This window comes from Corvus moneduloides, chromosome 4 (genome assembly GCF_009650955.1).
Source record: "Corvus moneduloides isolate bCorMon1 chromosome 4, bCorMon1.pri, whole genome shotgun sequence".
NCBI classification, from domain to species: domain Eukaryota; kingdom Metazoa; phylum Chordata; class Aves; order Passeriformes; family Corvidae; genus Corvus; species Corvus moneduloides.
This window is the reverse complement of record NC_045479.1, coordinates 3,591,026-3,617,648: the sequence shown is the minus strand read 5'-3', so window position 1 is coordinate 3,617,648 and position 26,623 is coordinate 3,591,026. Positions and strand designations below refer to the sequence as shown.

Below are 26,623 nucleotides of genomic sequence, written 5' to 3'. Positions count from 1 at the left end.
AGTTTTTCTTTAGAGACAAATAAACCCAGCTAGATTTTGGGAAAATTTTGTCTCTTGTAGTCAAAGTTAAAAAAAAAAAATGAGGAAACATTATGTGGGGACAACAGAAACTGGGCTGAAGAAGATGCTCAGCATTCAAATCTGCCTTTTTTTTGCTGTTTTCTCCTTCCTCCCTTCCCAGTGTGAAACATCCTCTTTCCATTAAAATAAAGCTTTCCTTCCTTCCTTCCTTCCTTCCTTCCTTCCTTCCTTCCTTCCTTCCTTCCTTCCTTCCTTCCTTCCTTCCTTCCTTCCTTCCTTCCTTCCTTCCTTCCTTCCTTCCTTCCTTCCTTCCTTCCTTCCTTCCTTCCTTCCTTCCTTCCTTCCGAATTCCTTCCTTCCGAATTCCTTCCTTCCAAATTCCTTCCTTCCTTCCGAATTCCTTCCTTCCGAATTCCTTCCTTCCGAATTCCTTCCGAATTCCTTCCTTCCTTCCGAATTCCTTCCTTCCTTCCTGTTGCAATAGGACAAATCCAATGAAAATGGTTGTCATGTGCTAATCACCCCTCTGGGGGATTATAGGCATCTGGCTGTGGTTCACAAAATCCCTCAGGACTGATTCCCCCTTTCCCTCCTCCTTAATATAACCACACCTCCTGCTGTCTTTTATGCCTTGAAAAACACAGTTTTTGTGATTGTAATGTACAGAAATTATTTACATTGAGTTATTTTGTTTCATTGAGTTGTGAATTTAAAAGAAACCAAAGGAGCTTTACTCTCATTTTTGAAGGTGTTCTCACTGCCAGGAAAAAAACCAAGTGGCTGATGATTCTTGTAAAATATTTCCTGAGCATCCATCCCAGGCTGAGCACCCTGCACCAACATGAATATGTGAGGTGTGCCCTTCCCTTCCCTTCCCTTCCCTTCCCTTCCCTTCCCTTCCCTTCCCTTCCCTTCCCTTCCCTTCCCTTCCCTTCCCTTCCCTTCCCTTCCCTTCCCTTCCCTTCCCTTCCCTTCCCTTCCCTTCCCTTCCCTTCCCTTCCCTTCCTTTCCTGCTTTGATGTGTTTTGCTGGGGAGTAACATTCTAGAAACATGTTTTCCTTTTTTTTTATACATCCTGTACCACATCTTAACACTTAAATTGCTTGGCTTATCCTAAATGCACTTCTAAACCTGCCAAGAAGCTCTAGAATATCTGTTGCCAACTGTGCACACACCCCAAACCCTGCAATAATTTGAACGGCGTCATATTCTGCTCATACTTTCTCTCAGTTTCTATTAATTGTGAGAGCCTGAAATTAAAAATGACTGCTTGCTTCCAGTTTGTTTGGATTTTAGTACTCACTATAACCAAAGATAGGGACACTTGGAAAAGCAGCTGAATCTGCAGCAGGAACTGCTGAAGACTTGGATGGCTTTATTTACACATATTTTACTCTAAATTTAACTCCGTATCTTGACATTTAGGTTGATGAAAGTGTTAACATCTCCAGAAAGATTTTACTGAAACACAAGGCATATTCAGTGTTTTGTTAGGCATTCCTATTTCTGTGTGAATTTAACTCTTTTTAATGGTAAGATAAAAATGAGGAATGTTTTGCCAGGAAAAAAAATAGTCAAGTGTTTAAAAAGTAATTAAAAGCATACAAATGTAGATTGAAACAACAATGAAAAAATAAAGGGCAAGGGAGAGATTCAAAACACAGCATTAGTATAATGCACTTGGTGCACTGTAAGTGCTCTGCTGCTTCTGAAATTCCCTAACAAGGTGAGTGAAACTATTCTAAGAACACTATTATCAAGAGACACCTTTGAACTGATCTATCCTGAAGAATAACCCCCAGAAAGATAAGGTGAGGAGGAAGGGAAGGCAAAAAAAAAAAAAAAAAAAAAAAGAAGCAGCAACAACTTTCATATGTTTGTTGGCCACACAGCACAGCTCCGACTTCTGAACATTTTCCCCCAATTATTTTTGTAAAGTATTGATCGCAATTTAATTTTGCAGTCCCAACATGAGAGGCGCTTCATGCTGAAATGTCTCACAGGAGATTGTAATCAGGGTCTAGCCTGAAGGTGAAGCACTAGTACATAGGTTTTACTCTATTCCTCCACTCTTCATCAGTTCTGGGATTGGAGCAGAGGGCATTCTCAGGCAGATTAATTTTTGACGATGGGATCGATGGAAGATGTTTTTTCCTCCTGACATTGAGTCATCTAATTTGCTGTTTATCTTTGGCTTATTGAGTTTTGAGCATTGTTAAATCATACCTTTCAGCTGTTTAATTTCAGATGTGAATTTTGCATTCCCCTCTTGTACTTTGGCATAACTCTTTTACCTAAAATGAGCAGGGTGATGGGCCTTTTCTGACACCAGGTTACTGCTTTCGAGTCTGTTAAGTACTCCAAGGTAATGTTATAGTACTTTCTAGCCTTTTTTCTTTGCTTGTGGCCATAGATCAGATCATCTCTAGGGAAATCATTACTTGCCATCATTATTATCCCTAGCACCTTCATCTATTCTCCCTTGTTTCCTGACTCCATTGCTTGATGAAGTGCCTACTTGTGAGGACACCTTTAACTCAGGTCTTATAATTAACCCCTTCATTGCTCAGGCGGGTTCATTTTTTGTTCCTTTCCCCAATAAGTTGTGATCTGTGTGTTTAGCTTTCGGAGCAGCTCCTAATAACAGCACTCTGGAATTGTCTGGGAAGCTCTCTTCTTGGGGAGGCTGGTGGTTTTTCCCCTTTGATTTTGTTTTAGTACCAAAGTGAACCTTGTGCCAAATATATCGCTAATAATAAATAAAAGGCTTTCACTCAAATGAAAATTGACTTTACTTAACCTTTGCTAAAGGGTTATGCATTATTGCTTTACATTTCAAGGGGAATCCTCTGACCTTGGCCCGACTCTGAACAGTCTATGAAATAATCTTGCAATTATTAATTTTTACTGACTCAATGTACATGCATATCATTACAAAAATTTGTATATTGTGGTGACCAGTAAAAGGTGGGTAGAAGCAATAAGTTACTTGTCATGGGAAGTTGCTAAGCTATTATACATCACACTAGCTTCAAATTGGTAATAATCAGAAATATTTTCATTTTATATTGCCATTCTCTTAGACTCAAGGCCAGGAAGGGTTGGCTCGTGTAGTATATGAGGAGTCTATTTCTCCAGTGGCTGTTGGAATTCAGACCTCCTCTGTGGACCTCTCGTATCACTTCCAAAAATGTTCATCTTTTGGACAGAAAATGACCCATTTCAGCTTTGGAAGGCAAAAACTTCAGGTCACATTCTTTGGGGTTTGAGTAGAAAATTTTTTGGCCAGTTTGTGTGAGAAAAGTTTTCAACATACTTTCAGTTTTTACAACTAAACTGACATTTCCGTACTTCAAGGCACTTAAACATTTAAGACAAAAGCTTGACTTGGCCATGGTGATGTCCATATAATAATAATAATAATAATAGGATGAAAACAAACCCCTCTAATTTAATTGACATAAAGTTAAATTAAAATCAAATAAATGGAATATCAAACTTCATTGAAATGTTATTTTTATCATGAAAAATAGAGTATTACACTTTTCACAGGATCTTTTCATATAAATATATTAACAATTTTTGTCTCTTAAAAAAGAGCTGTTTGTGTTATCAAACATTGTGTAGGGGATGAGAATTTTGTTGGGCAAGAATTTTGTTAGGGGTTTCTTGGTGGGATTTTGTAGTTGTTGCTCTTGGGCTCTTGTTTGTTCCCGGGTTTGTGGGTTTGGGGTTTTTATTTTAAGCGTCTTGTGTTTGGACATTCGTCACTCACAGTTTAAAACGATGTCAGCATTCACAGTTTTAGCTACTCTTTAATTTTCAGGGGTTTTTCACTGGACTCCTGGCGAGGCTTGTTTCACCTCGCCTTTGCGTGCCTCCATCATTCCCCTGTTTTCCAGTGCTGCATCCCGACTGTTCTGCAGAGCATCCGTCCTTGGGGCTCGCCTGGCTGAGCAGCTCCTCTAAGGCCACCTTTCGCAGCTGCTCGGTGCCAGCAGCAGCTCCGTCCTTCGGTGGCAGGGGAGTGAAAGTGGCTGTAATTACTGGCTGCAGGTGTAAATGCTTGCTCCCTTGCCCTGGGGGAACTGAACCATAGCCATGATTAAAGGTAGTTAGCAATCCCTAATGACTGCAAACATGCAGAGCTGATAATTGCAACTACTTTTCATTCCGCCACCCGGGAGGACTGACCTACTGCCAGCAATAAACTTTCTTAAGTTTTATCCTTTGCTTTTCAGAATTCAGTTTTATTATTATTTAATTTTTTAAAAAGATTTTTCTAATCCTTCTTGACCTTCTTTGGATTTGTGACCGGCCCTGTGACAAAGACTGCTGTAAAGGATCCGAGAGCAGCTGGAAGGAGGAGGCTACTGGGTACAGAGGAAATCTGACCCAGTATGGTGAGTTTCCTTATTCCAGCTTTTGCCAATTACATCAGTTCGTGCATTACTTTGATGTTATCAAACCTGTGAAACTCTTGCTAATGTTACTTTTCACGTTAAAGCCGATGATGAGCTTACGTACCCTGCTGCTCAATGGCCTAAATGAACATATTCATGAAACCCACAATGAGAGCCGGTTATTTTATTGTACAGCAAATTAGGATGTTCCTATCCTTAGGCTCTGAGGCTGCCTTCTCTGAAAAGGAAAGATGAGGTAGTTCCATCAAATGCCTATCTATTAATCAATTGTATTCACACACAATCCCCTTTGAAGACAGGGATAAAGGGCAGTAGAAAGACACCCTTCCCCAAATCTGCAGCAAATGATTTCTGGCACTATAAACATCACTTATTTTTCCAGAGGACACATCTGTTCTGAAGGTCTTCTGTCACCTACGTAATCCCCGTTTATGGCTGTTGCCACAGAAATGGCAGTCCTTAAAACTCATTGAAATCTTCTCTCTCTGCCTCCACAAAAAGTTAAAGGCTAATTAAGGAAATGCAAACAGGAGCTTCTTCTGAGCCTTCGACAGCAAAATAGCAGCTTGCAACATGAGGAACTGAAGAAGTGAACATGCACTTAGTCCCTCTGGCAAAAGAAAAACAAACTAAAAAAACATTATAATCTTTTTGGCATTTTTAAAAAAAATATCTTTTCTTCCTTCCTATATTGTAACACATAACCCCCAAAATCAATAATGCAGAGGCACTGTTTAAAAAAAAAAAAAAAAAAAAAGAAGAAGCACTACAAGATGCTCCAGTCAAAACATTTCTTAACTGGCTCCAGAGGGGCAGAATGATCCCTCGTCCTTTTCAGCTGGAGCAATTCTGACCAAGAGGTGAGGTTTCATACATGGTAGTGAAGCAAAGCTGGGAAAAAAGGAGTGGAAAGGGGATTTCAAGGTTGAAACGTCTGTACAGCAGACTCCTTTGAGACAAGCAGAAAGCAATCAGTCAGGAACTTTTGCATGACTTGTATTCTTGACAGAGTAAAACTGATTTCAATACTGGACTACGGATTTGCTCTGCAAATAATTATTGTATGCAATCCCACTGCTAGGGAATTTATTTCTTTAATGATAAATTGTGGGATAATCCTGTGTTTGAGGACAATTCTGTACAACCTGACCCTGGGAGAAGCAGGACCTTTTCCATAGTGTGTGATACGGGTTTCCCATGTGGGATAAGGGTTTACCTTTTCATGGGTATTGACTTATGTGATTTGGGGGAATCCATTTCACCTCCTTGATGATGATGATTCCTCCCTCAGCTTTTCTCCGTGATTGGTCTTCAGTTAACTCTTTTTGCCAGAATTTTTTTTAGTACTGATTGAGTAATGCAACTGCATATGTAAATCCACTGGTACTAGTAAACAGTAGAAATAGTAAAGTCTGGGGAAAAAACCCTAAGCAACCCCACACACTCCTTTATTTGTCTGCAGCTCAGATGATTTGGACAATACAAGACTTTGTTTTTCCACCTGGAAATAAATACAGCACTGGGTTGCACAGTCTGAGTTTTTAAATGTGAAAATTATGACCATTAAATCTGTGACTTGAAAATGTGTCAGCAGAAAGCAGAAAACAGGTATGGATACATTCTGCAGGTTACTGCCTTAGGGTCAATTGAAACAAGCAGATCTGTGGGGCACAGCAGTGCAAGGAGCAAGCAATTGCAGGTGCAAATATGCCTGGGGCTTGTCTAAGTTCCATTAAAATAAAAAGTTTGATAGCACTAATAATTTCTGTCCCTTTGCATTTCAAACAGCCACTGGCATTGCCTAAGCATTTTAACTGCGTGCTGGCAGAATTGTGGGCTTGCTGGGAAAAGACATCAGGAAGGGTGATAAAAGGTAGAAAAAAAGCAGAGGTGCAAACCTGCATTTCCAAGAGAAATGGTCCAAATGAATATCCAGAGGTCAAAACCGGAACAATTACAAGGCTCTGAGTTAGCACCAGTAACAAATACCTGTCTCCCAGCACTTTCAATTCTTGTGAATGAAATTTTGAGATGTTGGTGTGCAGAAATTTTGAGACGTCTGGGCTGAAAGGCTCAAATCCCCATCTGAGAATCCATGAAATATCTAAGTGGGCTCTGAGAGAGGAGCAAGGCTGGCTGCAGTACTGGATTTTACCCTTCTCCCCAGCAGCCTGCTCCTCATTTCTGCCTCACGTTACCACAGAGGCCAAATACCACAGCAGTGGACAGGTATGTGCCTGCACCTGGGAGACCCTCCCTGCTGCAGTGCTTTCTTGTCAACACCTCCACTGCTGCCTTAAGGTCTGTCTGTGTTGTTCTGGTGGTAAAGGACTGGGGGATAAAGGCAGAGGCTTTTTCTACAGACAGAAAAAAACATTGACCTGCTAGAGCAAAATCTGCCACGGTTTGGTTTTGAAAGTCTTTATCTTAACTGACTTGTTTGTTCAAAGAGTAAGATGCTCTAAGACTAGTAAAAGTCAAATTTCCAATTTTTATGTTGATTGCGCTTCATTTTTGAATGGGAGCTCTTGCTGGGTTCCTTTGCTGCTTGTAGAAATAGGTTATTTTGCTATTCACAGGTGTGTGGGGATTCGCTATGCCTAATGGGCTGAAGTCTTACTGGAGAGCGAGATATGTGAGTGCAGGAGAGAAGCATCCAGAAAAACCATGTTTCAGTGTCTTTAAGACAGATCAGGGGGCATGATAGCTTATCAGAGTAAGTTTTCAGCTCTCAAATTCTACATTCAGATATTGGCTGAGGTGTTGAGTGAGAGCCAGTATGCCATGGCTTGAGCTGGCTTCCAAGTTATTCAGAGACTTTCTGTGACACCCTGTATGCTTTGACTGGCTGAAAAGATTAGCCAGGGCTGTGGCAAGCAATTGATGTAAAATGACAAAGGGCTGCCTTCTGCTACCTGTGATTCTTTCCAGAGGCAAAATCCTCTCTCGGCTGCTACCACCAGCAGCACTTCTTTTGATTTTAGTGAGAATTAATCTGATTTATTTGGGCCTTGTGTATGATCAGAGATGTGTCTGAATCAAGTTTCTGTAGCTGAGAGACTTTTGTTCTGAATTAGTTCATTAATTGTGAACAATAACAAAGAGAGAGCAAATGTCAGAGTCCTGATTTTCCAGGTTGGGGTTTTGGTGAGGTTGAGGTGTGGATATGGTAGGAAAAATTGAATTTGAATAGGCTTAGTTTTTTTCAGGTAGATAGCAGAAGTTGCTTTTCTAGGTGATGCTGTGGGTAAAGCTGTTCTTCCAGAACTAAATCATCTCTTTGGGCAAAGTAGAGCCAGGTGAAAGAGCACATGAAAAAGATTTGTTATACTGGTTACTCCTGTTCTCCAGCAGAGCCAAAACATGTTCGTTCCCAGTGGTCTTTGTCCATAGCAGGTTGGATACAAAGGACACACTAAAGATGTGGCATGGGCTGGACTTGGTTTGGTTTTCTTTTTGCCAGGGACAATAAGGAAGCACAGCCATAGCAGGGCTAAAGGTGTCATCTTTTAAAATTGCAGCTGCAACATTTTCTTTCTTGTGAATTTAGCCTCAAGGATCTTATTTGCTCTCTTTCAGGTCTTTCAGATCACATCTCATCCACTTCTGTTTTGTGTAATCAACCAATTAACAGTGGCTTGAGAAGCAGGCAGGCATACGCATATGCTTTGCGGAAGAAAAATCATGAACATGAAAATAAATTGTAGAGATTGTAATTGTTTTCCTTGCCTCATTCTTTCTTACTGTGTTAGTCCTCGTAGAAACTCAGGGAAGAATATTCTGGATCAAACCAAGTTCTTGTCTAGACAAGTGTCTGTCTCTGACAGGTACTATTAAAAGGTGGTTGGTAACTGTGATAAGAAAAAGTAAAGGCAGAACAATCTTTTTCCCAGCACTTTTGCAGCAATTAGAGATTTTAGACAATTCCTAAGCTACAAATTTCTATACTTTGCTGTTCTCCTGCTCTAGGTATTTAATATGCTTAGCTGATGCTATTGAAATATCCCACAATTACTACCCTCACATGTCCTGTGAGGTAGAAAAGTGGTGTATTATCTCCACGTTAAGGATTTTGAACTGAGGAGCTGAGAGACTTGAAATGCCACCATCTAAAAATAGATTAGAGCTGTTACAGTTCATTAGCACAATAAAAACTTTGGACCAAATTGATATCCAGCCTGTCCTTAAAAATCCAACCTCTCTATAAACTTCCTATTACAGTATTACATGACAAGGCAAGGGTGACTGCAACCCTGAGATTTTATGATACTTCTGTGTTGCTTCACTTTCTCAGTAAATGCCGGCAACATGATCCTGTGCATTATGACTTCAGTTACAGAGTTGCTTCCAGATGACTTTCAGGCTCCAAGACCAGGATCTTGCAGATTTTTCAGCTGGCCATACAAGACAAGGCAAAAGTGATTCCCATATTTTAAGAGGGCTTTGAGGGTAAGAGAAAAAGCCTGTTGCAATGCTACCAAAATAAACTGGGATGGGAGGCCAAAGCAGAAACTTTCCTTTCTGCAACAGTCTTAGTGGTGATATTTTATCACTTATGTGGTGATTGAGAGACGTAGGAACAGATGTGAGTCTGTCTTTCTAAATTTAAGGCATTTGTTAGGCATTTATTTTGCTTTTTCTTTACTTTTAATTAATATGCACTCATTGTCACAAGGCTACTGTACTCCAGGAAGGCATTGTGTACAAGGAGTACTAAAATGCTCTGCTTTGACTTGAACAAAAGAAACCAATCAAAACTCTTTTATTGCTATTGGTACATTATTATTGTTCACAGCTCATGTGTTTGGTTAGCAGTGGGATGTCTGATTCGGATACCTGGATCTTACACTGCAGTTGTGAATAGCTAATAAAGCTGTGGATTATGTACTTATAAGTTCTTATAATGTAACTCTAAGGTCTATATTGTTTTTTCCTTATTCTGTTCATCCAGAAAACTGGTTCCAATACTGGAACAGTGTATTGATTGGATCCAATAATAACCAATATTGGTTCCAATAATGGCAGTGTATTGATTGGATGACACTGACAGTAGTTTTAATGTCCTTGATATAAAAAAATGCTTAAACAAATGTTATATATTTTTAATAAGAAGTAAATATGCTTAGAAGTACTCATGAATAACATAGGAAAACCCTAAGTTTCCTAGAGGCAAAAAAATGTTAAAAATCTGGTCTTAATTTCCAGACCTGTGCATTCAGATGAAAAAAACACCTATGAATTACCTCTGTCTTTGGCCTAACAGTCTACTGAGAGGGCTCTTTATACACATTATTTTATATATGTGTCTCCTCATAAACCCTCCCTCTTGGGAAGAACCTAAAGAAAAATAATCCCATTTTATATTGCTGTAGACTGTAGGTAGAAAGACCGCTTTTCCATGCTGGAGTTGAGAGACTTTTGTGAAAGGAACCACAGTCCTGTATATTACAAACAGGCACAACCTGGATCCCAGCTGGATACAAAGACAAATCCATAGGTTGTACTCCTGTTGCTGCTTCTTTCTCTTTTCCCTGCCAACTCATTTGCTTAAGTATTTTATATAAAATGAAAGTCAAGGTTTATGGCAAGATTTATGTCCTGATATCCTTATCTTGGCATCCATGGAAAGATAGTGTTGGGACAGGGAAACAAATTTGTCATCTCGTTATCTTCTGATTTGGATTAAAACCACCTCTAACTAGCTGGCCTTCCAATGGCTCTTGCTTGTTATTTCTCAGTGGCACAGCCTATCACTTTGCTAAATGTAGATTGCTCTTGGCTAGTTTTTCAAAGTAATTTGACAACGTAGTTTGGTTTTTCCTCTAACATAATCTAGACGTTGTTTCCCTGTAGTGGGACAAAGGGGATTGTGAAGAAACTATTATACAGAATTTCCCAGCAATTTCCTCCTGTCTTACAATACCTTTCATATTTTGCTTAACTATAGCAATCTTCCCAGGTTCAAATGCTCTGCTTAGCTGTGTTCAGGATTTACATGAACTGTATGGATTTCATACATTAGATGAGACCTTGCTTAGAATACTAATGTTATGTGCTTTACAATAATGCAGTGAATCCCAATTTGGTTTGATTGCAATAAACTGGAGTCAAACATGCAAACCTTTGCTAATTTAAGTTGATTTTACCTTTATCGTTTTGCATATTGCGTGATCTAGAGCCACACAAACAAAAGCTTGTTTGGACTTACCATGCTCTCCTTTTCAGAAAACAGAATTCTTTTTAATTAAAAACACTTTAAAAAAATCAGTATGTGTAATTGCTAACACCTGCTATGTGTTACTAACAGATGTTTCTTACTTACCTAAGGGAACTGTTATAATTACACTGTACGCTTATTGGAATGGCATTTAACCAAGATAGTTTAGGAACTTTAGGTGGTGACTTTGTGTTCTTTCATTCATCTTTCCTTTAAAATATTTAAAAAATAGCCAAACAACCAGGCCTCCTCGCTCACCTCCCCAGCTCCTATTCACCAAACACAGTTCAGCACAATGAAGCTTTGGGCATTCAGCCTCTGCTTGGTCTGTCCCTGAGCATCAAAGAGGGGTTTGCGTTTGTTGCTCCAGGCACTGCCCTGGAGCCTGTCTTTGCAAGGCCTGGGATGGGATGGTTACAATCCATGCTAAGAGTGGGGTTTGAGGAAAGCAGACTTGTTGATTGACCTTGAGCAGCCCACCTAACCTCTCTGTTTCTGTGTTCTCTACTGTGAAATGCCGGCAGTGTGGCCTCTTGACAATAATAACTAAGGTTGCAAAAGACCTCTAAGATCATTGAATCAAACCATTAACTCAGCACTGCCCAGTTCACCGTTGAACCATGTTCTAAATGCCACATCCACAAATACCTCCAGGGATGGTGGACAGCTTGTTCCAGTGCTCAATCACCCCTTTTTCGGTGAAAAAATATTTCCAACCTCAACCTCCCCTGGCCCAACCTGAGGCCATTTTCTCTTGTCCCGTTGCTTGTCACTTGGAAGAAAAGATGGACATCCACAGAGGAGGGAGGGCCAATTCATGAGTGTTTTCCCAGGGCTTTGAGGTTTTTAGGTTGGATTAGAGGTCAGTGGGACTAGCTCTGTCCTGTCACCAGGGCCTGCAGTGGAGGCAGGCTGCCCCAAGGCTGCTGCAGAGCGCTGCGGGCTGCAGGAAGTGCGGCGCATTTCTGCAAGTCAGTCTGTGCTCTCACTCTGCATCTTCATTTATGAAACTAATCACACAATTACCTGCAGGCATGTGTTAAATATGACACTGGTCTCTGCAAAATAATGGGCCAATTGCAAACAATGAATAAAGAGAGGCAGCTCCATTTATAACTGCTGTTTCAACAGAGCTGTGTTGTAATCAAAGTGATCTGAGGGTGACTCATTAATTAATTGATGTTCTTTTTTATTATGTGCTATTGAGTTAATGAGTAATTTGTGCTAGATAACTCTCTGAACACACTGATTACGTGAGATATTTTCTGGGGCTTTCATATCAATGACATGCTGAATAGGTGGAAGATGGTATTTGCTTATGTATACTCATTATTAGCAGGTTCAGGATGAATATAAATCAGCAGAAGGGCATTTTAAAAGGTATTAGATACAAGCAGCTCTTACTTTAATGCTTTAAACAGATACTCTTCAGCTTTTAATGCCTTAAATAGTATTAAAATCACTTCCTTTATAATACTTCTATCACCCACAATTGGCAGCTTTTAAAAAGGTGCCTACACAAAGGATTTTTACTGGGAGCATGTTTGTGCTAATGGCCTATTACCTTGCACATATTGTATTTTGGTTTCCTTTTGCAAGATACTGAACAGTAAACAGGTTTGGTCTGCATCATTGGCCTGAAGTAGGAGGAATGTGTTAAGTGAATATGTAATTGGCTTTTTTTATCTAAAGTGGTATTTAAAGGAAAAAAAACACTGTTCTTATATACAGTACACACTTTGCTTTGTGTAGTTTGACTTGTTAAAGCTTTTGCTTTATTGAAACCACAACATCTCCAATGCCATAGGAGTTTTTTATTCATTAAACAACAAATGGCTAAATTGATAATTTAGTCTGACAACAGCAGCACAGTGGAAGCTTTCAGAAAAATCAGCTAAATGTATAAAATTATACCCAGCAATCACTACAGACCTTCATTTTTGACAAGATTTGTTCTAGGTACAGATGACTGTAAACTACCTACTGCTGAGAAAATTATAAGAAGCTGCTGCATATTTCGTTGAAAAAAGCCTTTAAAGTACTTTAAAGTCTGTACAGTCGAAACCTTGCCACAGTTCCTGTTTGTTTCTTTTTCCCAGTCTCCCTCCTCACTGACCACTTTTCAATTTATCTTCCCCAAGTCATTTTATGTGTAGGCAATTAGGAACCTTTGAGGGATTGCTGGATGATTTTCCTTTATTTACATTACATGAGCAAAAATTTGAACATTTTGGGAGGATAGGAAAGCATGAAGGTGTGCTTAAAAAAAACCACCAAACAACCCAGAAAATATAAAAACACAATCATGAAATAGATCCACTTTTAGCCCTGGTCACTGTTTCTGCCAAATCCAGGCTGTCTTGATTCATCACCAGTTGTGGCAGACAACAGGCACAGCAGGTTACAGTTGTCAGAGGAGCTTTTTACAGTTAAAACTCAAGGTTTGATAAAATGTATTTTTCCACATGGCTCAAAAACCAGCCATCCAAGAATGGCAGATTTTAAAAAAATCATCATTATTATTATTTTTGTCTGGCTAAACTTTGTGATGTATACAGATAGAGATAAAATGCCCTAAAGATGGGAGACACAGGTGGAAGCATTCCTGCCTGGCAAATCCACTGAGTAAGGGTCACTATCAGAGTGTTTTGCTGTATGCAAACATCTTGTTGACACACAGAGTGATGGAGAAGGGGAACCAAGGTGGATAACAGAAAAGCAACCCAAAGGAATGGTCTAGGTCTCTGTTAAAATGATCACTAAAGTGACCTGGCAGATAATGTCTCTCCAATATTGACTTATGATGATATACTTTATTGGGGTTATAAGTGTTTCCATTAAATATTTCAGCTCTCAGTCATTATTTTAACAGCCAGGCTAGATGGAAGTTTGAAATACAGGAAAATGTGTAATTGATCTTTGACCTACATCAAATCTAAATTTATTCTGTATCCTCTACACACAAATTTTAGATATGTATTTGAATAAGATAGATGAGCATAAAGTGCTCAAAGCGGTGCCATACCATTGTGCACTGCAAATATATCCATATTTCTTTATCCATGCATCAGTTAAGATTGATAGAATGCTGGGAGTATTTTTTTCCCCATAGCAGGACCACCTTCCTCTTCCATGCTTTGAGCCTATGCCACAAAACACACATATGAGCAACATGGCATGTAGCAATAAGCCACTCTTCCCCCATTCCACTCTCTTCGTTTGCTCCATAAAGAGCTGAGCAGTGGCACTTTGTGGGAATGAGAGATTCCTTTAGCACTTGCAGCACTATTAGTGTGTAGTTGCCATCATCCCCAGCCAAGCCTTCCACAGGCTAAGCTGGTTTTGGTGCTCTCCTGCCTCAGATCTGTGGTTACCTCCTGTGAATGCTCTGCTCCTCCCGGGATGTCCTGGTGCTGCTTGTAACACTTGCATGGTCTCCTGGTTTTCTGAAGAGCCAAAAATGCTTTACAAGAGCACTGTATCCATTAGCCCCGCTTGACAGACGGGGACAACTGAGGCACAGAGAAGTTGAGTGACTTGTCCAAGCTTAGAGGGAGTCAAAGACAGAGTCAAGGACCCTTCTTTCGTATTCTCCAGCCTTATTTCTGAACCAGGGATTTCTACCCATTCTGCAGTCTGCTGCTGGGAAGCAGAAGAGAGATCTTTCTGATTTCTAATGGAAAGACCCAAGAGAGGCTGGAGGAGAAAATTGAAATTGGGCTCAAAACAAGATAATATGATTCTTCCCTTTCTGTCCATCCTGACCTTCATGGAAAGGACAGCGTGTTTATTGCACTGAAGTAGATCTGTAAGAGCCTAATAGTACCTCTGACACCAACTGCTTCGTTATCCCAAAGACATTAAGGGACTGTGGAAGGGACTGGAAGAGACACTTGTGCTCAAGGTTAGGAAGGAAGATAGTCCACAAAAGAGGGCTAAATTTAATTTGAAAAACTATGTGGAGCTATTTCTTCTAATTAACAAGAACAGCCTGAGTTGTTGCTTTTCTTACTGATCCTGTATGAGTCAAAGTCAAGTTTTGTGAGCCATGCTTATTTTCAAAAGGGTTCACAGCCAGAAAAAAACCCACACTGTAACAACAGTCATTAAAACTAAATATCTAAGTCAAGCCACTGTGCAGTGTGCTCTTACCATACACTTAAGGAATTTCCCCACTGCATTACAAAGTTTCTTCTATCATCCCCAGCAAAAACACGCTGAAACTGCAACAGGACAGGAAGAGCAGGGCAGGACAGCAGTCAGCTTGAGCAGAGACATGGGTTTGTACTCTAAATAAAAGCAAGAGCTTAGCTTCATAACAACATAGGGTATAGTGGGTTTCTTAGATTGTTTTTTGTGTTGTTCTTAATACTGTTTTGTTGTTTGTTTGTTTGTTTTTAATACAGGTTGTTTTCCCAGTGAGCTAGATTACAGTGGCAAACAGACATGAATTAAATATGCATTTAACAACTTTTTAAACATTCATCCTGCTTTCCTTTGCCAAACACCTGTAAGCTCTGTCAGGGGCATGAGCACTTAGGGACATCCTGCTGATGCAATAGCTTCATGGCTTTAAAAACAGAGGTCCACCTCTCCTAGAAAACGAACTGATTGCCAACAGGAGCTGTCAGCAGTGATTCCACCTCTGTCAAAAGGATTTTAATTGCCAGTATTGATGGGACAAACCTGTAGGATGTTGGCATGGACAGCAAAGTACCTGTGCAGTTGAGTGTGGTAGCTCTCGCTTGCTATTGCAAAGTTTTGTCCCATCCACATCAGCATTTAAATTACCTTCAGCATTCACTGAGGTGGGTAATTAGCAACCAGTCACTCTCCCAGTGTCAGCTCAGGGTCATTTCTTTAATGTAAATAGACCCTCAGAGGGGGCTGTTTACAGTGCCTTCTACTTTCACTTTTTTCCAGGGTTTGTTGAGGACGCAGCCCCAGAAAACATGAGGGTTAAGCCCTGATTAAAACAAAAAAAAAGTAAAAAAACCCCAAAACCAATGAAAAAAAACAACAAAAAAAGTAAAAAAAAAAAAAGAAAATAAAAGAAAAGAGAGAGAGGGAGATGAGAGAGAGAGAGACCCCTCAAATTTTAAGAATTTTTAAAAAAGTATATAAACAGAAACCTTCTCCCTTTCCTCCCCCCCCAAATTAATGATTTCAGAAAAATAACATATATATATTTATATTTATATATATATATATAATAAGATACCCAGAGGCACTGGTTTGCATTAGGGCTTAATTTCCAGCTAAATTAAAAATCAAATCCAGGCATTTGGAATGCCTAAGGGGCACAAAAGCAGCACCCAAAATCATTAACTTTTGCACCTTTTATAATATATCTCAAACCAGTCAGATTTGCTTTTCAAAATTTTGTAGTAAAATAAAAGTGCTCTTTGAGGAAAATCCATTCAATTAAACAACAGATGCTTAACCCCTGAAAAATAGAGGCTTATAAGAGAAGTGCTGATAGACCCTTAACCATAGCATCATTAGCAGCAGGTGCTGCTGGTTATTAGTTTCCTAAATAGTTTTAATGTAAACAGTATTCTTAAGCTCTAAGTGTAGCATAATGGTTGGGATTTGCTCTTTAATGCTTTTTACTAGAAAGATACAGCTCATTTAAAATAGCTGGTAGATACAGAAAGCATAAATATACAGTAAGTTTAGACACTGATTGTACTAAATGCAACAATACAAAGAAGCAAACAGGAACACAAATGGTAACACAATAAAACTGTATTACATTTGTGCTTCAAATATTACAATACATTATGTACAATAGTCCAAAATAAACATCTCATGCCAAATGACACAAAAAGAAACAAAAAGCCCCAAACAAACCAAAAATCCCAAGAGCAAGCAAAAAGAATCCAGCTGTATATACAGTACCTTTTTAATTAACATTCAACTCTGAACTGGAGCAATTTTCACTACATACAGATGCAGTCCGCCTTTTATTTCACGCAACCATTCTGTCTCCCTATATCTATGCTATTCAGTAGGTTCCTGTGTCATTTCTTATATACATGTTGAGCAAAAAAGATAAAAGAACGTAGTGCTTTTTATTCTTAATGATGTGGCATCCGATCAGCGAACCTGGGGTGCATAACCTTCTTTCATTAAACCCTCCTCATAGTCTGTCTGGCACAGAATCATGTTGTTCTTCAGGAAAAATTTGTCTCCAACACAAAATCTGAAATTAAAAATAATAAAGAGAAAAGAAAAGAAGGAGATAGGTTGAGGATCAATGATGTGACATGGTCATACAGGTGAGGGTCGTAGAGCAAGTGTTGGCTGGACAGTGTCCGCAGACAAGTGTGCGCGTGGGAAGACCCAGCAGAGGTGCCACAATTAATCCTGTGCTTTCAACAAAATCTAGTGCATTCAGGCACTTCTGCTTCCCCAGCCAAAGACCTCATTCAAAGCCCACCGTGGGCTGTGGGAGGCCTGGATCAGGTCACCGGCACACAGATAAAAACCCAGTAAATATCCCAGGCTGCTGAGCTGAGTGAAAAGTAGATGTCCTGCTTTTGTGCAAACCAGAAGGAAGACAGGGTGATTGCGTGCAGTGGAAAGCTTGTCTGAGATATGTTATAATTGTCTTGTGTGCCAGTAAGAATTTCTTGTCGTGTTCCAGTTGGATATTTCACTAGATTTGATTTAAGATGATGATTCGGGGAACTGTTTCTAGCACACACACAGCTTTACAAATACTGTGGTGCAAACTAGACACACACAGGCTTGCAGAGAAACCTCTTCTCTTTTTTTCCTGTAGGAGTTGATTACAAATTTAGTTACTCAGCTAACTACTCTCTCTTGTGGTATCAGCATACCTACCTCGTTATACCATTACGTGCATCGGAATCATCTGATTGCTGCAAAACGCTACTGAGAGATTTCATTTGCTTTTCTCTGATGAGTAGGACAATCACATAATATTAATGCTCCTGGCTGGCTGACTTCAAACTTCGAGTAAAGTAGGATTTCCCAGCTAAAAAATACGCTTGAATTTAAGAAGGCTCTTCCCTGACACACCCCTCAACCCTTTCCCTTGACAAAGCCAATCTTCTTGAAGATAGTTAGGGAGAAGTGAATGGGGCCAATGCAGAAAAAAAGTTTCCCTAGTGACTGCCTTGGCAGGGTTACATGCCTTTGTTTGTAGTGAACTCTCCAGCTATGAAATATACTGGGAGGCACTGCTTGCCTTACTCCAATTAAAATGAAAGAAAGTAACCTAAATGAACCCCTTAACACTGATGTGAATAAATGAAACCAGTTTCTACCAGCTAATTATGGATCTCAGTACATAAAGTATTGTTTAATGTGTAACGGATTATAATGTCCTTTTTTTATATAATTTCCAAATGGTGACATCTTGGACACAATTAGGGTCAGATATAAATGCTTGTGTTGTTTACGGTAGATTTAACAGCAGAGTAGCTATGGGAATAGCTGTATATGTATTTAATTGTAACAATTTAACCTTCAAATACTGGTGCCTGCTGTAGTTGACCCAGTAAAACTCCATAAATGACACAGGTTGACCCACCTGACCCCTGACAGTGGCCTGTCTTTATCAGATAGTCCATTTCTAATAATGTTCAAGCAGAAATCTTGGTGAATTGTCACAGATTAAATTGTGTATGGAGAGCAGTCCTTTAATGTTTTGTGAAGTTGGAGGTTTAAATGAGTAGCAGTTGGACTGATTTACATTTGTGAAGATTGGAATGCTAGACAAACAGTGAACCCATTTATTTTCCAACTGGGTAGCTTTGGAAATTTATCCTTATGCTAGCTAAATAGATAGAGGGAAAATAGTGTAATAAAAAAGTGGATTGAAAAGAATTAGCTCTGCTCTTAAAGGAAAATTGGTTTGCTTATTTGTGGACTTTTTTTTTCTGTGGGATTACTGCCTGCTGCTGATGATGATTGAAAATAGAGATTATGCAAGGATCCCGAAATCTTTAAGTTATTTATGGTCTACACTCTTTTACAGAATTTAGAGGTTGCTATTATTCTTCCCACCCCAATCCTGGCATACTAGGCTACTAACAACACAAAATGATTTTGAGTAGCTATGTTGAAATGTAGAATTTGTGCATAAAAGTTGTTCTTTGGTGGTTTTTTTCTAGCTTCCATCTTTTGTATTTTTGTCCATTGACAGCAACGCTGAGAAAAATTCTTTTGCGCACCTTACAAGATTAGGTAAAGGAGTCTTGACTAGTGCCAACATGTAAAATTTGCTTTTCCCAAAGAAGTCACATTTAAAATCAACAAACAACAAACAAAACCCCCCCGAACCCAGTGCACCAGTGGGAGACAAAACCACCTTTGCACCCATCAGAAAGATCTAAGTCTGAACTGAGAACATTATTCAGCTGTGTATTCCTTTTGTTCCAGGGTAAGACAGACCTTAGCAAACTAATTTGTTTAAAGTATTTAGTAAATGAAGAATACACTGCTGAAGTGCAATTGGCTTGCATGGCAATACGTAACACGTGTGACTTCTTGCAATATTGCTTGCATCAAAATCCTGGCTGAAGGATTTTGTTTCTCAGCCCTCGGAGTGACATAGTTTCAATTAAACTGCACCAGCTACATGGGAGTGTCAGGATGCCTTTCCCAATAAAAAGTGTCAATGCCTTTTGTTTTGCAGGTGTTGAGCCAGAAGTGCTCTACCTGTCTACGTGGCATGTGGCATGTGACAGCTTTATGCATGAGTGGCTTTAAACATACACAGTCCCACAGATCACTTACGTTCCAAGCGTGCAGCTGTCTCGTGGAGAGGCTGCCAGTGGTCTGTCTAGACATGCTTGGCTGTGTGATAACCTGTGGGGTGGGGGTGTGTCTGCATGGGAACACATCCTCTGGATGGTCCTCTGTGCCTTGGGGGAAACCTGTTGCTTGTGATACTGTGGGTTGAAATTCTTCACACTCTTTTTGCATTGTGCAAGCTCGGTGACAAGTATATTTGGCAAAGGCTGATGGTGAGGCTTGTGTGGGACCCTGGGCATTAAATATGTGAATTGTGTGCTCATTAGGTGACAAAGTGGTAAACACCAGCTGAAAAACCTCTAATCCTGGCATGCTGGATCCCAGGTACAATGAGACAGGGCAAGTAAGCAGATGAAGTAGGATGAATTCTGGCCATTCACACTTTCAACCTTATTTGACTCGCAAAAGCAGATTTCGCCTCTTCTGAAGTGAAAGAGCTATATCTGTAACTAATTCAGATTGGGTTTGCACACTGCAAGATTTAAACCTGGCTCAGCTTTAAAATGGGAGGGTAAATTGAAGCCTAGCCTCCCACTAAGGTTGGGGTTTTTTTTACGGAATTGGCATAGGATGTAAATCAGGGCACCATTTGGGCACATATATTAAATGGAGTGGAGGAGCATATTAAGATGCCACTGTGTTAGGAGTATATAATTAGGCAAGATTATTACTCTTCTAGCAGGCAGATGGTAGTCTTCAGCCTTCCCTAAAACCCTCACCCAATTTTTTTAATAGGCATGCAAGATGAACAGGAAAGAATATACAATAGGCTGCATTAACATGCCAGATTGGACTTAGCACCATAAATTGATAATAGTACTTTTGACACGACTGTGACATTAGTAGAATGACCATTATAATTAACCTACATCCTAGAACTCCTGTCATATTTCACAATGGCAAAAGGAAGGCCATTTATATTACAAAATGACCTCTGTTATCACCTTGTTTGGAAGGGGAAGGTGTGCCTAGACTAACCACAAGAAGTATAAAACTTCCATTTTGAGAAGTAGTCCTTTCATTATTCAGAACAGACATTTAAGGAGATCTCACTGCTGTCTGTCATCTTTTCTGATGCACAGGACACGTGTCAAGGTACTGAAGACTTCTTAAGAAAGCAGGAGAAATATTGCTGGGGACGAAGATGGCTGTGTGTGTGCCTCCTCTGGTAAGGTTAGATCTTTGTCACTGTAGAAAGAGACAAAATCTGGAAGCATTTGGTTGATTTCCTGAGGATTAGGACAGCTCAGACTTACCGCGCCCACATCCTTCCCCTCTGCTTTTTGCAGTCAGTGATGTAACTTGGGCTCTGCTTTTCCCCTTCCCTCTCCTTTTAAATGCTGAGCTTCCAGTACAACTCACATTAACGTTAATCTCTGTGCATCACCAAGAGAACAAAGCCACTCTTTTACATCACAGTTCATCAGCCCACACCTGTGGTTTATTAATTCTGGGGTTCTGTCAAGATGTCCATTTCAAAGGCTGGAAAGTGGGAGCTGTGCCTGAGTTTGCACATTTTCACCAGTACCTTGCAGAATACATAGGCACAGAATCCCAGTTCAACTTGAAATGGCAAACCTCAACTTGCTGTGCCTTTCATGTACTATTTTATAAAAAGCAGGTATGGACAATATGTTAATTTGTATTCTAAATTTTGAGACATCCAATGAAAATAAGCAGCACTCAGGCCGTCAGAGTTAATAAAATGCCCACTCACGCAAAAATCTGATATTGGTGTTTGAAATAAGGATGTCCCTGGCATTGCATTCCCTCTCCCCTGCTTGACAGAGAACAAAGGCAGCATTGTGTGGGCATTTTACAGTTTATACTGGAGGTAAGTGTTTACAACTACATCAGGACAGCAATTTCAGCGAGTGTGTAACCATTTTCAGTCCAGTTTCTATTAAAATAAAGGCTTTCAGATAGAAGGGTAGAACAGCTGATTTAAACACCTCTCAGTGGTAGCAGATGGGGGTTTTAAGCCATACTCTGAGCTGACTTCCAACGGCAGGGAGAAAATATCACAGAAGTAGGGAACAAGCTGCTAAAGATGCCGACAGAGAGTGAGAGGAAGGACACATAAACTCTGGGAAGTGGGAAAGCCGAAGGCAGACTGACATCATTGCAGTAGTCAAAAGTGTCAAGCACAGATACAGCTGAGCCCACTTGCAAGATTTTCCACTCCATTTTCTTAGTCACACACATGCAACCTGACAAAGTGTGAAAGGCAGTGTCTGTTTACAAGTTTATTTTTCCAGTGGTTTCCTTCCCCCCCCCCCCTTTAAATTTTCTGCAGAAATTAAGTATATAGAGGTTACTGTCAGTGTGAAGTGAAGGGCTTCTGAAGAGAAGTTAAATATGTTTACAGAGAAGAAAGGGGAACACTCACACCATTAAGATGACTGTCACTAAGCTCTGCAGGTACTTAGGCGATGGAAAAACTTCAAATTAGGAGTAAGCTGGACAGAGACATGAGAGATAAGAGGATGCTAAAACCTTTAGGCTAGGAGCAGAGCTTAATATTCACCAAATTGCTACAGCTTTAAGCATCAGTATCAAGAAAAACGTGGGGAAAATATCTCAAAAACTGGCTGGCTGGAGCAATTAGATCCTAGAGCTGAATAGCTTTATGAAAGGGAAGATAGGAGACAGTGCCTATTTGACACCAGGGGACCAGGCTTAGTGGCTCAGGAGCTCTCTTTCAGGCCTATGCCTACAGTCTGTCTTCCTGGAATACAGTATGTGAGACAATGCCTTTTTCTCCTCACTCTGAAAAAGTCACATTCAGGAGGCCAAGAAAGGGACAGGCATGTTATGAGTCAGTTCAGAGCTGGAGTTCATGGCCCGAACAAAAGTCCCCTTAAGTGAAGGGAGCCTAATTACCATGCACACCGAGACTTGCACTGGATGGTGAGTTGTAGATACTCAAAAATAATAAAGCAAACAGTGGAGTTGTCCATAAAAGCAGAAAAATCACTAATCTTCACAAAGAGCACTAGGCAAAAATGGGCAGGCATCTCTCTGGGCCAGGATCAATCATTTAAAGGGTAGGAATGTGAAGGTCATGCAATAGCAAGACTGAAGAACGGGCTGCCCGAAGGATCAGTGAGATGTGTGTTAATATAAATATTACTTAGCTTGAAAAGAAGAAGGGGCTGGAAGAAACAACCAGGCACAGAACATAAAAAAAAAAAAAAAGTCAGTGTTGGCAAAGACAAAGTAGAGCAGTCTGAAGAAAACAGTTCCATGAACTGTACTCATGAACATTGCATGCATTCTGAGAGGAAAAAACCTAAATGGTAGATGATAGCTGAAAATGAAGTGAGGAAGCAAACAGAGAGCAGTACATGCTCTGCAGATCTACTGTAGAGAATGACCCAAAGGTTTTAAAATTTAATGGGGAAAGATGATATGAAATTGGGGAATAAGGCTAAACAGGTCTTGCGATAGCTGGTGAGCCTTGATACACCCACTGCTGATTTTTGGATATTGTTGATGTGTTTGTGAATAAAAATATTCTCTTCAATAAATAAATAAATTCCATATTGGTGGAATTAGTGGCTGGAGTGAAAGGAAAGAGCAAACCTAAAACCCCTGAATAACATTATTTTGTATACGAAGGGGCAGCAGAAACTTAATGAACTGCTGTCTTATAAACACATCCTCACTCAGAATCTGCTGTGTGGTTTTGATTACCTTGAGCAGAGGAAGAAGAAAGGATCCTAAAGGACAACAGAAATTATTAATGACATGGTGACTGACAAGATTTTTCTGTTTAAAAGAAAAGAGGAGAAGGTTTCATAGTAGATCTGAAAACCCCAAAGCTGGGATGGGTCAGGTGTCTAGCAATGTGGGGGTTTACTGTTAGACAAGTAACAAAAAACAAAAGATTTGAAGCTATTAATGAGAAAATATAGTCAGTGGGATGGTTTGCCATAGGAACCACAGAAGAGCTATGCTGGAACATCCATAAAATAGGATTTTTTTGTAAATAAACGAAAATTAATTCTTCAGAGGGCCACTAGTCCTAAATTGTGAGGAAGAAAGGTACCCTACAGGCAAGTCTGCTTTATTAGGCTCCATGAGAGCTATTGCAATAGAATCAGGATTAGGGTCACTTTTGAGAATTTCTGAAATTCTTCGAAACTCCTGGAACCACTCCCTGTTTTCACGAGATGAACTAGACTCTATTTCAGGTAAATTCATTCTTTTGTTCTCACTCTAAGACACCTGTAAGACTATTTCAGCAACTCTTTGCCCAAAATACATGCAAAGTAAAAATCAAATAAAAGATTAGATTGAAGGCTCAGGAATAACGAGGCTGAGAATTATTAAATAACCCAGTTAAGCTCCATTTCAGAAGCATCTAACAGCACTTTTCCGGGGGGATCAGTGGCCCCAGGGAACACTACGACGTGTGTTAGCTGTGAAGTGAAATTGTACATTATTTCACAGTTGTAATGGTAAAAGAGGAATATTAAAAATATTCATAACAGCTGTGCTTTTTTTTTGGCAGGGGGGTGGGGGGAAGAAAAAGAAAGTTCCCTTCCTCAGACCCAAGAGTGTTAACTATGATGAAAATCTTTTGCACTCCGGCTAACAAACATTGTCTGCTTTGCTTGACTGATGAAGATTAGCTGACTTCTTACATTAAAGAAGTTTGTCTTGTATGGGCTGAAGTGACAAGACAATAACTAAGTGCTAATTGTGCATAACCAACACTAAAGATATGCAGCCCCATTATGGCATGTAATAAATGAAGCGAACAACAGAAATATATTAGGCGCTTTAATAATGATACCAGGACGGTGGTTTGGAAAAAAACAGGATGTGAAGGGTTTGGGAAACGAAACCTAGGACACTGTGTGTGTCTCTTAAATGGGTACTGTGGGAGCCTCTGCCTGCCTTGCTCAGAATACAGCTTCTCAGTTCTGTGGCAAGACAAAATTGATATAGGACTTTAAATAGCATTAGAACCTATAATTACTTTGCATTATTATATAGTTTAAGCAGTGGTTATTACTTGCCTGGTATTTTAATTTCCCATGTAACATGATGAAAAAGGTCAATTTGGCTTTTTTTAAAGAGCGTAATTGTAGTGTGCTACACTTATTAGCAGCTGTACATTTTATGGTTCTTTAGGGATGTTTGATTTTTAAATGACTACAGTGCTAAAAAATAATACTCTGTAGGACAAGGTGAGTTAGAAAAGCTTATTTAGAGCTGTGTCTAGCTTTGTTGTATCAGGCTATTATCTTCCTAATTTTTCATTGCTTCCCTAAAAATGTACATCTTGCGTTTCATCCCAACTGAAGAAATTAAAAAAAATATGAATGCTATAAGCCGCTAAATAGGATCACGTAATAACTGAAAAATAACTGAAAATAATAGGGACATCAAGGAGTGGACATAATTGGCTCTCTCACTTCCCAGACCTCATGGAAGTCAGTGGCAAAGCTGCTATCAGCTCTGGTGGAGTCAGAAATGGGGCTCTCGGTGAAATCTCTGATGGGATTCAGCCACCACTCCGAATATAGCTGGTATAAACTTGGCTCTATTCACCTCTGAAATAATCAGTTGTTACAATTGTACCATTTTGGACATTTGTTCTCCAACTGTGCCATATAGATGATGCTTCAGATTCAGGTTTGGATCCTTGGTATTTTTATAACCTACGGTTTGGATATGGAAATAAAAACAGGACTGTAAGAGCTTCAATGCTGCTGCAGAGGAAATGGTGGGAACAACATATTTTAAATTTAAATGATTACAGTTCTGGCAACAGGAAGAAACAATGTGTACTTTAAAAGAAATACATGTGATAAAAATGAAGAATTAAAGTGAAATTAATGCAATAATGACAAATGGTACTGCTTTGCTCTTCTGCAGAAAAGGATCTCAAAGACCTTTATAAATATTAATTAATTAAACCTGACAGACAGCCTTTTGAAGGAGAGGAAGTAACATTATTCTTTTTTATTGATGCGGGATTTGAGGCACAAAAAGTTTTCTAGCCAAGGTCATGAAAGATGTTCTGTATCAGTCCCAGGAAAAGTATCCAGGTCTTACTCTCTGCCTTGGGGTTCTGCTACTGGTAAATGTTTCCTCTTTGGAATGTACGCCCGCGTCAGTGCCGAGCTAGCACTTAGCTTATGGAACAGACCCAAGAAATTCTCTTACCTCTGATTACAAAGCTGACATGCAAAACAGTCCAGGTGATAAACATTGTCCTTTGCTCTCATCACCATCTCAAAAGCAGGTATGAGCTTACTGCAGGCAGCACAGTTTCCTGTAACGCCAAATAACCTGGAGATACAGAAAGAAATATATTCCTGATTCACTTTTTTTTTTTTTTTTAATTTATTATTTTTTTTCCCCCACAGTCTTGTCTTTGACTGACTTCCCAACACACCTCCTTTTGGAAAGGTTGGCCTTTGGTGGTTCAACTCTGCCCAATTACAGCACAAAGACACAGCCTTGCTGAAGAGATCTTTATGACAGACTAATATTGCACCCATTGTGATGTTATTATTTTTTTCTGCAGGTTATACTGACCTTTCTTGATAAAAGAAACATCTTGTTGAACTAAACAAAGAAATAGTAAACACATTAGGGACGTTACATAACTGTGCAGACAGAGGTCAAGCTGTTTGCGTAAGTGGGAAGAGTCTTAGATCCTGCCATGCAGGAGAGAGCCACATAACCTTGGCTTTTGGTGCTACTTACTATTAAAACACACTTTAGCTAGAAAAGAAATAACACTTGAAAAAGCCAACATTCTTTGCATTTTTGACATCTAGTGCTAAAAGCTTTACCACTATTATTAAAAGAACACTTTATGAACAAGTCATTTAAATCATCAGAAAGCATTAGTGGTTCATGCACCTTACAACCCTATACCATAGTTATTGCTATGATTATGTTATTCAGGTAGCACATTAAAGTAAATGAGGCTGTAAACTATATATAGTCACATCAGGAGCAGAAGTATAAAATACTGTAAGAACAATATTGAAATGCTGGTTTTGCCAGACATCTATATAATTTTCTTTTTAAATTCCCTTTGCTAAAGATTTTTCAACACTTTTCAAGTGGGTGTATTACACACACAAAAAAACCAACACACCAAAAAAAAAAAACCCAACCAACATACATACACATCGTTTTGTGACA

At 39.5% G+C, this 26,623-nt stretch overlaps 1 protein-coding gene across 3 annotated transcripts in view; it reads right to left on the bottom strand.

Annotated features, from left to right (window-relative positions):
* Positions 1-16,235: 16,235 nt before the first annotated feature.
* Positions 16,236-26,623, bottom strand: part of LMO3 (LIM domain only 3) — a 56,450-nt gene continuing 46,062 nt past the window's right edge. For all 3 annotated transcript variants that reach the window (XM_032106970.1, XM_032106967.1, XM_032106966.1), the window contains 2 exons: positions 25,631-25,756; positions 16,236-16,868 (listed from right to left, as the gene is read on the bottom strand). In XM_032106970.1, coding sequence (XP_031962861.1) covers positions 16,763-16,868; positions 25,631-25,756 — 232 coding nt within the window. In that variant the 3' untranslated portion in view covers positions 16,236-16,762. The remainder of the gene's footprint in view (positions 16,869-25,630; positions 25,757-26,623) is intronic.